The 13,751-nt window shown below is 31.8% G+C and overlaps 2 protein-coding genes across 4 annotated transcripts; one reads left to right on the top strand and one right to left on the bottom strand.

The window, feature by feature from the left end:
* Positions 1-2,676: 2,676 nt before the first annotated feature.
* LOC122400065 (RNA-binding protein spenito-like) lies at positions 2,677-8,225 on the bottom strand. The gene is made up of 2 exons (XM_043401271.1): positions 7,770-8,225; positions 2,677-7,546 (listed from the first exon to the last, which is right to left on the bottom strand). Exons 1-2 carry the CDS (start codon positions 7,892-7,894, stop codon positions 5,356-5,358), a joined length of 2,316 nt encoding a protein of 771 aa, XP_043257206.1. The 5' UTR covers positions 7,895-8,225; the 3' UTR covers positions 2,677-5,355.
* Positions 8,226-8,798: 573 nt separating this feature from the next.
* On the top strand, positions 8,799-11,507 carry LOC122400100 (rho GDP-dissociation inhibitor 2-like). 3 transcript variants are annotated; one of them, XM_043401341.1, is made up of 5 exons: positions 8,799-9,332; positions 9,924-10,128; positions 10,207-10,431; positions 10,570-10,578; positions 10,668-11,507. In XM_043401341.1, the coding sequence occupies exons 2-5, from the start codon at positions 9,945-9,947 to the stop codon at positions 10,865-10,867; spliced, it is 618 nt and encodes a 205-aa protein (XP_043257276.1). In that variant the 5' UTR covers positions 8,799-9,332; positions 9,924-9,944; the 3' UTR covers positions 10,868-11,507. The 3 variants fall into 3 exon arrangements, with proteins under 3 accessions (XP_043257276.1, XP_043257275.1, XP_043257277.1); XM_043401340.1 differs by having other exon boundaries at positions 8,803-9,332; positions 9,940-10,128; XM_043401342.1 differs by lacking the exon at positions 10,570-10,578 and having other exon boundaries at positions 8,809-9,332; positions 9,940-10,128.
* Positions 11,508-13,751: the final 2,244 nt, after the last annotated feature.

The following is a 13,751-nucleotide window of genomic DNA, read 5'->3' as shown; positions in this document are numbered from 1 at the left end:
TACTGTTATTGTTACTCGCTACTTATTACTGTATAATTTAGTGCAAGCCTACAGTGCTTCATTAAAATCAAAGTTAGAACGGCTACTACCATAATGGATGTGCGCGCAAGATGTAAATCATTAAAAATCTGCAAAACTGTAGGAGGCAATTTTAAAAAATCGCATACCAATGGATTTGGAATAAAATGCTCGTCATTTTTTGTCATTATGAAAATTTCAATAAAATGAAAAATTAAGTTAATACATTTTTTTTTGTTATAAACAAATTGTATTTTTTTAAATTTTTTAACGCCATGTTATTGTACATAAGAAACCATTAACCTCGCCCATTAACAATTTTTTTGTATGTCTTTCCGTTTTCGAGATAGCCGTTTCGAGCCAAAACTTCAAGGGGTGGTTTCACCCCTTAAACTCGAGTTACCGCAGCTAAAAAAAAATACGTGTCGATTATTTTTAGCTGCTTTATAAGTGTACAAAGTTTCATCAAAATCGAAGCCGGACCGTTCGCGATGGTTCCTTGCAAGTGTCGCGAAGTCGAATTTCAGCTGTTACAGGAGCATGAAAGAGAAGCTCACACTCGCCTTCTTTCTTGATTTCCCGAAGTTGCGCAAAGCGCCGAGCTCACGTACACGTGACTCGTGCGGTAGTATATATCTACTATCCCCACCTCTCCGTTAGACGCTAAGGAAGTTTGTCGTTTCTAGTGTCGACGTCGATGCACTCAATTATGTACTCAAATCTGGTCACACTGAGTATTAGGCTTATTCTCATATTGTCCGTCGAATGTAGGATTGTCGATTTACAATACCCACCAAATAATATACCTCCTCTGATATTTTGCTATGAGTGATATATCTTCCTTAACATTGTCTTAGATATTTCATGTATAGTTAAGAATTTGTTTTTATAATATATATTTTATTGTATAACATATAGCTTTATTTATCTAATAAAACAAAATAAATTACCCATTACGTAATAATAAATAAATATGGTCTGAAGTATGTATGGCCTCATTTTAACTCAAAAAATTTCGTTAATATGTTACAAAAATGTTCGTGTGAAAAAAATTAAAAGCAAAGAAGTTGCATCATTATGCTTACTTTAGCACCATTGTGTATTTGTATTACGGCACCGATAAGCTAGCATTTAAATTTATTGGCTGTTCTCTTTTATGACCTTTCTGGACAGATAAGAGCGATAAGAGCTCCAAATTGTCCACTTTTCTTACCAAGCTAAGGGACAATGTGAGAAGAATTACTGTACTCATTTAATACGTATCATCAACAATGTTGAAATTAAAAATCGTGTAAACTTATTCCTAATTTAAATAGTATAAAATTACTAATATTTAACATCATAAATCTTCAATGTTTTTGTACTGTTGACAGAGAATTATTTTCATTTCATAAACACACGTCTAGATTACACATTTTAGAATTTGCTTTTAAAACACGGTAAAACGTTTAATAAATCATTAAACATATGTTTAACCCTGGCATTAGTATCTTATTCTCAACTTTAAGTATTGTGAAATTGTTGATAGCAATATTATTTCATAGTAACTCTTTGACTCTCGCATGAAAGTAGGTTATTTACGTTTAATATTTATATCAGTGGTTCTTAATTCGTGGTTTGCACATCCCAAGAGGTCAGATAGATATCTGGGGTCCGCGAACTTGCACATAGAAATATTAAATATTTAGATTCATTAGGTATAACATTAATTAACATTATAATAGCTATTAGACTAGAATAAATCTTTCGAATCAATGTCCCGAATTTAACAAAAAATTACAAGCTTTCTTAGCTAAGCTGCTGTTATAAGTCTTTGGAAACTTTCAAATGTTAATACGAGTATGTACTTTGCTAAGACGGAATTGAAATCCAAAATTCTGTAACAGTATCTGTTCAAAAGAAAGAATTTTGCAAACACCGGGAAACAACACAAAACACTAAACAATTGTTTTTTTTATGTTGACGACGTTAAAATTTACTATCTGACATAAATTCTATCGAAGATGCAAACCTACCTAAGGATAAACTCGTTGATTTCAAAATAAAAAATTTGCTAGAATTGAAATTAAAAGAATCTGAAAATTCTGATATTTCTTGTAAATTTATCTTAGTCTTATAAAGCTACCTCTGAAAGCTTTCATCTTGTTTCATGCATTATACAAATCTAAGCAAGTCAAAATTTTCAACATTAATTCAACTACTTAAAAAACATTTATTATAAACAATTATTCTGTAAAATATTGCATAGAAAGGGTATATGGAGTTCCATTAAATTGCCAAAAGGGCTTTGTGGGAAAAAGAAAGGTTAAGAACCACTGACTACGCAATGAGTGTACACGCCTATTTAAGATTAAGGTGTAGATGAAGAATTATTGTCAAACAATCCATATTCCTTTAACTTATTCATTCATGTAATTGTATTCAGTGGAAGTAGCAATACTTTCTTTACTACCTACATTCTGACAGAAAGTTATTGAAAATATGAATTAGAAAAAATACTACAATTTAATTTTAACTTCCATTATTACACAATATTAACTACTTCTTTCAATGGTAAATAAAGGATTAAATATTAATATGTATGTTTTTATCTTAAGTGTTTCTTCAATATTAAGTAATTGAGGTTCCAAATATTTGCCAATCTATTTGTTTTATTCGTATAAAGCATAAAATACAGTAGACAGTAGACGATCTCTTCTATCCAAACCCTTTCTTCGCTGTGGCTCTGAAACAAACTTTTTTTTTTCTCAATTTCAATTAATTAAAAAAATTTTTTAATTACAAAGAAACACTTGAAACAGCACCGGCAATTCTTCACTTTCAAATTTGACACAATTGTTTCTGTAGGACAAAAATTGGAAACGCTACTATTTTTCTTTTCCTTTTTCTCATATTTAAATCAGTACCTTTTAGGAATTAAACAGCCAGAAATGGCCACAGACCACAGAGAACACTAACTGCACAATCAATCTAAATGCGAAACGGGAAGAATCTTCTTGAAAAAAACAAAGAAAATCACATCACGAAATTCACGGTCAACTTCACAAGAAAATTTGCATTTAAAACCCATGCGACTGATTGCCAAGTCACAGCATGCATTTTGTAATAATATAACTAATCTTCTCTACGTAATGATCATTTTCTATTCCTTTAATACCACTGAAATTAACCAAAATATTCTTTCCAGGAAAAGATTTCTTTTTGTATTGTAGAAATTGTTATATCCTTTGATAACACTGAAAACATCAACGCATCCTCCTGTTAAAAGATTACATTTCTAATGTAATAATTATTGTTTTCATTCGAAGCCACTGAAACTTTGGTAGGTAAACTAAAAATAATGAATGCATTGACTCAGCATAATGGTCATCTATTTGTTGTTCCGACACTATTGTGTGATTAAACCACTGCACCTTCGTTTGCGCCATACTGTAACGCACTTTTAAAGTAATAGTTTAAAAGAGCGTCACAATGTTGGTCGCCAAGCACAAGCACTTGGATTTGTTTTACATTTCACTGTACACATTCTGTTTTTTTCTTTTATACTTTTCAAATATTTATCACTAAACACTGTCCTTTCAAAAAAAAAAACGATTTTGTCCTTTTTCACTGAGAGAAAAGCACAGGAAGCCATTTTAGAATTTTGTCCTTTCACTTTCTTCGGTTCACTTTTCAGAACACATCCACACAAGTCACTTATATAAGTATTATATGTATATATCACACAGATAATTCTACATAATCATAAAATGCAACTTTACAATTAAGTAGACTTAATTACTGTATCAAATATAGTTTAAGCAGATCTTTCATATTCCACCCTTTTCATAAGCAAGATTTATTTTAGTATAAAATATTTAATAAAAATTAAATGAAATTTAGAAATAAAAGATTCCTCTAGGAATTTCATTCGAATATGAAAGAACTGTGTATACACGCGCTAGTGTATAATTACAGTAAATATTAAATCTAGAATCATTATGAGTTACCTGTGATAGTTCGATCTTACTTAAGTGTGTCCATAACTTATTGAATACTGAATTGCTTCATTATTACGTTTTTCATACACATGTAAAAAGATATGATACAATGTAATAAAAATTTGTAATTGAAGATTACGAAAATATGTGTTAAATTCCTTCTTTCGTCCTTATTATGATTTTTGTATTTCATTCAGCAATTCAGACTCATAGAAATTTGATGCTTTTAATGGATATACAAATATTTATATGTCTAGTATCTTCTACTTTAATATTTCCATTATTTGCAACTTAACAAAATTATTCACACACAACTAATTTAATTTTGAGAAATTTGTAACATTGAATGTTTAGAATCTTTAGCTTTCATATATTTAATGTAGGCTATAACTTTGATTTGGATTTGATTTAAAAATTTTTTTAAATTTTGTTTTTAGTTTTATTTACTTCCATATCTTATTAACCCTTTTAGTCTTGGATTCCGGATGTTACAATCAGAATAATCAGTACATTTTGAAATCTCGAAAAATATAAATTTTGAAACAAATTTTATGCTTATATTTGCCCGTTCCAAGCAAATAGTGTTTTCCTATGACATTTTCTTATATCAAAAGCAAATAAAATATTTAATTAAGACGCTCAAATTAGGTAGGATACTCTACATGTTACAAAATTATTGAATTTAAAACATCATTTATATATTAGATCCAAAAGGGTTAATTAAATTCTATTGCCTTTTATTATCGTTAAGAGAGTTTGTTTTATAATCGCTTTGAATTTCTTAAATTAAATTAGTTTTTTTTCATAGGGTTTATTTTTGTACCTACTGTTTTTAATGCTTATTGGTTATACTTCTGAAATAAAAAATTTCATTAGATTATGCACAAAATTTGCAAGTTTTAACAAACTTCGGGTTATCATTTTTTTCCTAAATTTTTAACACTTATAGTTCACTATAGACGTTCATTGAATTGCATGATTGATGCGTGAAAAAGGCTTCCACGCTATTACTGTAAGATTGTTATACGCAGTGCACGATTTATCAGACAAACATGCTTTGAATTGGAATTGGTTTCTTGTAATTCAAGGATTAAAATTTTAACAAGACAAAAAATATGATCCTCTAAAAAAAATTATTATATAAAAAATTATATTAATGTACAAACTCCTTAAAGCCAGACGAATACTTAATATCCATATGAAACTTTTTCGAAAGCTGCAAATAATGTATTTAAAGTGATGATACTAAACACCTTAGTCAGTATACATCTATATATCTATATATTTATGTATCTGCATATATATGTATATACATATATAGATATATATATATATACACACACACGCACATATATATCTAAGCGCTACCCCCCTTAACAACGACGATTACCAGATGATCCTCTTTGAGTCCTTCTTCACTGAGACTTGGACAGGTTCTTTTCAATAGTTCTGTAGAAAATGCACAGGGTGGAAATGCATAAAGAACTCCAGTCCCTTCTGTGTCTTTGTTAAGTAATGAAATAACTCCTGCTGCCTCTTTTTGTTTCAAGTATGACACTAAGTTACGTAATGGTCGAGTCTGCACGTTCGTATCGTCTGTAGAAATAACTGTGCTTGAACCAGCCAGTCCTAGGAAAATAGCATGCGAACTGGAAGTTTGAATTCTCTTTGATACATCATCTAATTTAGGTTGATCTAAACGTAATCTTTGTGTAATTCTTAGCATATGTTTTCCATCTTCATCTTTCATTAAGGCTTCAATTATTTCTGTATCACCATCAGTTAAATGAAACTTGGCTGGAAATAGAGAATTTTTTAAGATTAGTGCTCCTTGCCATACTGCTATTGATTTTCTTGCAACTTCCGGCAACGTTCGGGAGGTTGAAAGCATTCCAGTACGAGTATTCTCTGAATCTGAATCTGAATCAATTTGTCTTCTACGAGGAGATCTTGATCTCGATCTATCTACACCAGGTTCTCTTGATAAAGAACGACGTAAGCTTCTGGGGGTTTCGTACTCTAGCTCTGGTGGTGGTCTACGGCTAGACCAATCAGCTTCATCTCTTATGTAACTGTCTGGGTAAGTTCCACGATAGCCTCCTCTTCCTCCACCTCTCCTGTCGTGCCATGGAGCAGATCCCCTACCTCTAAATCCTCTTGGTCCATAACCAAAGTCACTATCTGGTCCATAGGGATCATAAGAAGACTCGTAATCTACTGGTCTTGGTCTAAACTCTCCGCTTTCTTCCGAGTAAGGTCTTGGCTTAAATCCAAATCCTGGAGTTACATCTGCAAAGTCTACTCTCAGTCTTCTGTCTGGACCACCTAAAGGAAATCCTCTCATTTCTTTCACAGCAGCTTGAGCCGCATCGATCGAATCATACAGAATATAGGCATTACTGTCGCCTTTTATGTAATCAATTTTCTTTATTGCTCCGAATCGATCAAATTCTCTTTCTAGTTGTGGAACAGAAGTCCATGGTCCTAAACCACCAACCCAAATTCTCGTTGTAGGAGTAGCTTTTCCATAACCAATTTTACATTGAAATTTTCCTATATATTGCCCGGAAAGTTCAACTTTACACCTGTGTGCCATATCTAAAGTCTGAAATCTGACAAAAGCATAAGCATTTCCTGTTCCTGGTGGAGGTCTTTTAATATCAATATCATCTACAATTCCATATTTACTGAAAATCCTTCTTAATTCTTCTTCAGTGATATTGATTTCCAAGTTTCCTGCAAAGAGAGTTCTCGTTGCTAGTGGATCATCTTCTGGTGAAACATGATGTAAATAATTAGGGAATTTATCTTTTTTATTTTCTACGCGCTCAAATCCATGAACCGGATGTCGTATCATCATATGTCTTGGTGGACCATAATGGTGAGGTGGACCAGGATGAACATGAGGCGGACCGTGATGAATCGGTGGTCTAACAAATTCATGATGAGGAGGAGGAATCGCTTCGCGTCTCATTTCTCTATGTGGTGGAGGCAATCCAACTGGGGGTCCGTAAACTCTTTCATATCTTTCTAATGGTCTATGTCTATCTGTTGGACCAGGACTTCTAGTGTAATATCTTTCATAATCAGGTGGTGTGATAGATCTTGGACGACGATAAGTATCAGGTCTTTCATAAACTGGCTCAACAAGTGCTACTTTGTCATACATAATAATTCTTGGTTTTGCATGTTTTGCATCTCTAGCATCTTCTGAACTTCTAAAGCAAACATATGCAACACGCTCATCTAGTTCATGAGAAATTCTAATGGAGAAATCACCAAACTTTTTGTACTCTCTGTAAAGAGTATCTTTAATCACTTCATCGCTGGCTTTTGGATGAATCGAGCTGATACAAAGAACTTTATAACTGTATGGACGCTCTGGGGGTAATTCTCTGGGTGCTCTTAAATAATCATCTCTGTGTGAACTCGATTCTACATAACGTGCATGTGACGAGGCACGCGTTGGTGGACTAGGACTTCTTGCGCCCCTGCTACGACGACGAATTCTCTCAGGTGTTATTCGTTCATCACTGGAATCATCATATCTATAAATAGATAAAAGAATTTATAATAGAAGATACATTACTTTTTAATGTCAAGAAATAAAATTACAATAATTCAAAATTACTTGACACTGTCTTTTATGTACAAAAATAATGAAATAAAATGCACTTAATTACAAAAAAGTATTGAACGAAAAAGGTGTAGTTTATTTTTAACATTTTTCTTAAATAAATAAATCTCAGTAAACGACGGTAAAATTCTTACCGTCCCATGGAGGATCTGCTTCGTTTGACACGAGGAGGCGGAGTGTCTCGACTAGAGCTTCTCTTCATATTATTGCGGATTTTAACCGTGATCTTATGTCGATCGTCACGCGGAATTCCAATCATCAACGCTGCTTAACACGGCTGAGCCGAACGAATGTTGAAAGAAAAAAACAAAGAATCGATAATCACACGAAGGCTTTCAGCATGAACAAACCGTCATTCACGAAGTCTTTATCCTTCTCAACGAACACAAAATGGCGACTTTCCTCTTTCTTTGGTTGATTTCCAGAATTTCCTTGCGAGCTAAAAGTAATACTACAAAAATTGAGTTAAACATTCAAGTTCTGCATTTTTTATAATTCTATATTTTCGCGTCAACTTATTTTTTCTAAATTATTGTTATTTTAATTCCCATATGTGTGTATATTATACTATTTGTATTTGCAAGCTATTGATTTGCAATTGACTGCGTTTACACGGTTCGAATTTACGTCAAAGCTATACCATCGATGTACGGTCGCCACAATGACTCATACTCTAAACAAGGGAAAGTCACCAGCTCTAATACCAATCAAAACGCTTCATCTTTCAACAAGCATCCTTTATTGGTACCAGAGCTAGTGTCTTCCTCTAGGGACCAAGAATTAATATTTCTCTCTATACGTACGGAAACATTGACTCTGTCGCAAGGCGTAAACTCTTCCGATTTATGCAATAATGTTGGTAGCTCCTAATTGGTAGAATGAGGTGTTTCAACATCATTCCACCAATCGGAAATCCAGCATCACATATGCATCGTGAACTCTGGGCAGATTTAATACCCCTCAATGTAACTACGTCGATGTTATAATTTTGGTTAATGTATCAATATTTCAACTTTACCAAAATTTGCCGATCATTGCCGATTAGACATTTAAATTGACTGCGTCATTTCATCTCTCTCTAAGCAGAGTTTCGTCTCTTAGTATATAAGTATATATATCTATTTTTTATCATAGCTTGTGTCTATACTATATCTTTAAGGTGAACGAACAATAGCTCTTTGTATTCTTCTAATAAATAATATTATGTATTAACAAGTGATACAGTGTATGAATTAGAAATATGATTATGACACGCTGATTCGTTTAAAATATTAATTGATTTAAGAAAATAATACAAAAATGCACATTAAAGAATCTGTACAGATATATTAAACGCGGGAAATGACACTCACACGTCAGAATCCTTATCAATTCGATATATTCCTAATTTGACATCTAATTTTTAGAATAAAGGATAATATAAATAAAAGTAAATACACCAGGAGGCACCATAAGTTTAAGAATGTAACAAAGGAAGTTTATGGATTCAAAATAATAAAGAAATATATAAAAGGAAAAGTTAACCTTAAATAACTATGAGGACAGGAAGTACCCGCCCTTTTGAGTCAGCCATATTGTCCATGTCTTCCGCTTTGAGAAGCGAGTTACAGAAGGGTAGCAAACAAGATTAAAAGATTGGTAATAGTTCTGTATAGGTTTTCGTTTTTTAATATTCGTTCTATTACTTTATAATTACGGTAAGTCTACTATTCAGATATTCAGAATTTTTGGTAATTGAATTGTTTCTTATCGATTACTTTTTCAATGGTTTATAATTTAGTATAGACATTTTTTTACCTTTCTGTCATTTTCCTGTTTCAATATTTCTCTTCGTTTATTTTACAATTCATTAATTTCTTGATATGTGTTCAATCTTTTCATGTTATAGAAATATACGAGAAAGACACAGAAAATATGTTTTACTTTATAATTTTTCCAGCGTTTTATCTTTCTAAAAATATTCTATAGAAACATCTATATGACCATGCGTAAACGTTAAGTTTGTGTGCGTTTGGTATTCTTCAAATCAATTAATGACTCAAAATTGCTAAATATTATGCGGAAAGATCAATACTTTTCCGATACTTCGATTTCGCGTTGTACGAACTCCTATTCACATATGCCAATTCATTCACGTTTATTAAAATCTATAAATAATTTTTTTGTAATTTAATATTGCATTGTATTTAGTTTAATGAAATATTAATCTTAAATAAATGACAAAATTAATTTGGAAACTAAACTCCAATGTACAAGGTAAAAAATGTAAAATATTAATAATGCAACAGTACATTTCTGCCATAGTGAAAATGTCAGAGCTTAACACAGATCATATTGACTCTGTGGAAGAAGAACTGGAAGTGGAATCAAACTACAAGCCTCCACCAGAGAAAACAATAGAACAAATTCTAGAAACAGACAAAGAAGATGAAAGTCTACGCAAATATAAGGAAACACTTCTAGGGGAAGCAAAGTCTGGCGGTGTTGTTGTAGGTGCGAATTACATTAATTGTTAAAAATAAGTGTGTTAGAGAATTGTTAAATAAGAAACGGCGATGTGAATTTTTTCAGATCCAACTGATCCAAGAAAAGTAATAGTGAAGAAATTAGCACTTTGTGTCGTAGACAGACCAGACATGGAATTAGATTTAACAGATGATCTTTCTCAATTAAAAAAACAAACTTTTGTAATAAAGGAAGGTGTTAGTTATAGAATCAGGATTGACTTCATTGTGCAACGTGAAATTGTGCATGGTTTAAAGTATATTCAGAAGACCTATCGTCTTGGAGTACCTGGTAAGAGTATTGTTAAAGGTTAACTATTAATTAAATGGCAAATGCTTTGTCATTAATTTCGAATTTTTAATCTTATTCAATTTAAATTATGAGCTTAAACTTTTGTATTTGGTTTCTGTTCAATGTTATCATTGCTAGGTGTCACAGGTAATTTTAAAATTCAATACTTTTGTAATAAATGAAATATTTGATTATCAATTATCCATTGATAGCTTTTCATTTGTATTGCATTACAGTGGATAAGATGATGCATATGGTTGGCTCTTATCCACCAAAAACAGAAGTGCAATCATATACTACACCTGCAGAAGATGCACCGGCTGGAGTAATGGCACGTGGATCCTACAGTGTAAGCTCCTTATTTACCGATGATGACAAGCATGAACATCTGAAGTGGGAGTGGTCGTTTGAAATTAAGAAAGACTGGAAAGAATAAGATTCCTTTCATAATGGAAAATCTTATTAACAATCGCAATTAAAATAAAAATGCCAAAAGGGACTCTAATTTTAATAGATATTCAGCCGTAATGCGATGCCATAACTGTATTTTTTAAGTAATAAGAAAAAGAATAACGTTGATATTTATTTAGATACTTTTCCTGAATCGTAAACCTTGAAAGTAAACAATTGAATACAGACCTGCGCGGGTTCGCGCCAGTATATATATATATATATACATACACATAAGTACACACAGTCTCATATACACACACACACACAAAATTATGTCATGCCACCAAATCATGTAGACACTATTTTGTAATTATTTAGATCATGCACAATATTAATCATGATTTGATTACTCTTGCGGTGTGGTTGCACATATTCTTATAATTTTTTTTTTGCTTAAAGTAATTAACAGTGTAAGGTTTTTTAATGCTAAACAAGGCATTTACATATTACTTTATTAAAGATGCTAGGCTCTATTTTAATGCATTTGGTTTAATAAAAATGTATTAATAAGCAACAAACATTTTAATTTAAAGAGAAGTTGTAATTTTAATGTTGGGAATTTAAAATTATGTAAAACTTGAAAACAGTGAAAATTTTTTAGCTAAAAACGCACATTACTAATACAGGACATTTAGAATATGTAACAAAAATATTCGTTATATCGTGTATACCAGTATTACTTTTTATATGTTTATTATATTCATATTGTACTTGTTACTATTAAAAGTATCTGAAGGTATACAACAATTTTCGAAATATTTCCAAACATTTCAAAGCTAGTCGTCAATATGTGAAATTTCAAATTTCAATTTTATTTGAATTGCCAATTATTTTGTTAAAAATTTAATATTTGCAATATGAGAAGATAGTCGTTCCATAAACAGTAATTTTAAGAAAAGTTTTGTAATGTAAGTTGATAGTAACGCTAAGTCATTGCGATTGTAATTCTAAATTACAATAAAAGATAAAGTTGTGAACATAATTCGTGAGAAGGCGAATTTAATATAGATAACATTTTGTGTACGATTTATTGCTGCTTTGTTACTGCAGGCAGCAATGTGTAATAAGTGTGAGTGTATGTAAAATTAGTATAAGTTTTTGTTTCACGTACATTTATAATGTCATTATATGTATAAAGACCTAACCCAATCCGTTATTCAAGAGTGTTGTATTACAAGTATTACTAATTTTTCTATTCTTTGTATGTACCTGTATGAAATAGAGAAATTTATCGTTACTGAATTTGGAATTGAGATATTAGTATTATAGGTGTTTTATCTACCAGCAGTACAGATAAAAAATTGTTTAGTAAGGACTTTTAAACTCAATTTTTTCAGTTAAAACCATCAATAAAAAGAATTAATTTAAATTTAACAAATTTTCCAGGAGATTCTTGTTTGCGGTTTAATCCTGATCGCGTTGTAATGTAAATCCGTTTTAAAGCTACATAAATGATAGAAGGGTGGCAAATTCAAGAGAATTTCAAACGAAGGTATCAATTCTGGTATATTTAACACGTTGATTGTCATGGTTGGTCATTGTAACTGACGCTTTGACTTTTTAACTTTCATTCAAGTGCTTAGAATGAATGAACCCGAATACTTATAAATTTTTAAATATTATTGTTGTTAGGAGCGCTATAAAATGACAAGTGCACCATTGAGCTATTAAATATTTCTATTTTTTTATAGTAATGTGGAACAAATGATGAAGACATTCCTAGAAATGGAAAACAGACAGTCAATGTATTAATCAAGATTTATTTATATATAGGGTTGACGACAGAATGTGATCGACTTAGATAACTCTGGTTCAATAAGAGCTTTAAAAAGATTACAGTCATCGTTTTTTAAAGTAGAATTACATGTTTTTGTCAATACGATAATATAATACGATAATAACTGATGTTAAAAAGAGTACAATGGTATTTGACAATATGATGTTCAAATGAACTTGAATACAAAAATAATGATAGCTACGTTGTTATGTAACATTGCATTTGCTTGACGTCTGTTATGATACCGTAACGATAAGAATACGTAATTTCGTTTAAAAAAATTTCGACGACCTTGAAATCTCAGATTATGTGCACTCGTGTAAATGTTTTTTTCTAGTGCAAGATGCGGAAATATGTAAGGTGCTCGATTATTGAATTTTTCGTATTCAAGGTCATTTGAAGATTATGTATACTATTATGCTTATTTTGATATCAATTATATTACCATAATGACAAAAATGTGTAATCTATTACCACAGACGAGATATATCTCGTCTGTGCTATTACGTCATCAAACTGATCAAACGCGTGGTCGTATTAACAGTTCCCACTGTCCACCGACAGAGGTCTCTTCCAGTGATATCAGACGACAGATCGGTGTCCAAAGGAAACTGCACCTCTACTTACACAATTAAGTGTAAGTACTAAATACAGTGCTGGTAATATTGCATTTATTCTTATTATTTAGCTACCGGAAGTTGAAGGATGGTTTGATTAAAGAAATGCATGAGAAAGTTTAGAAAAGGCAGCCGTCCCGAAGTGTCACTGCTAAAGAACAATGCTGCTGCTTGAAGGATCTGGCCACGAAACGATAAAGACAGATCCTCGTAGCGGGACGAATTATTTTAGTAATTCTATAATATGTGGAACTAAACTTCGCCGATGGGACAATCACGGTATGTGGAGATGGACATTCACAAGAAACGTAACCGAATGAAAGTGGCATTCACCCTCTCTGCTTGAAAATCTAGTCGGGCGGGTTTTGATATGCCCCTCTGAATTTTCACAAGGCAGGTTTAATGTCATTCAACTTAACGTGTTTGCATTCCTATAAATTGAAGCAAGAACGTAATGTTGTCGAATATGTCGG

The sequence above is a fragment of the Colletes gigas genome, unplaced genomic scaffold (assembly GCF_013123115.1).
Source record: "Colletes gigas isolate AHSC1104 unplaced genomic scaffold, ASM1312311v1 Colletes_gigas_Sc00016, whole genome shotgun sequence".
NCBI lineage: Eukaryota > Metazoa > Arthropoda > Insecta > Hymenoptera > Colletidae > Colletes > Colletes gigas.
The sequence above is the reverse complement of the archived record's forward strand: the minus strand, read 5'-3'. Positions and strand labels throughout refer to the sequence as shown.

Bases quoted from the DNA above. Each gene is read 5' to 3' on its own strand.
- LOC122400065 (XM_043401271.1), bottom strand. From the start codon at position 7,894: ATGATTGGAATTCCGCGTGACGATCGACATAAGATCACGGTTAAAATC. The intron at 7,547-7,769 runs GTAAGAATTTTA...ATCTATTTATAG, and splicing joins AGCAGATCCTCCATGGGACG to ATATGATGATTCCAGTGATG.
- LOC122400100 (XM_043401341.1), top strand. From the start codon at position 9,945: ATGTCAGAGCTTAACACAGATCATATTGACTCTGTGGAAGAAGAACTG. The intron at 10,129-10,206 runs GTGCGAATTACA...GAATTTTTTCAG, and splicing joins GTCTGGCGGTGTTGTTGTAG to ATCCAACTGATCCAAGAAAA.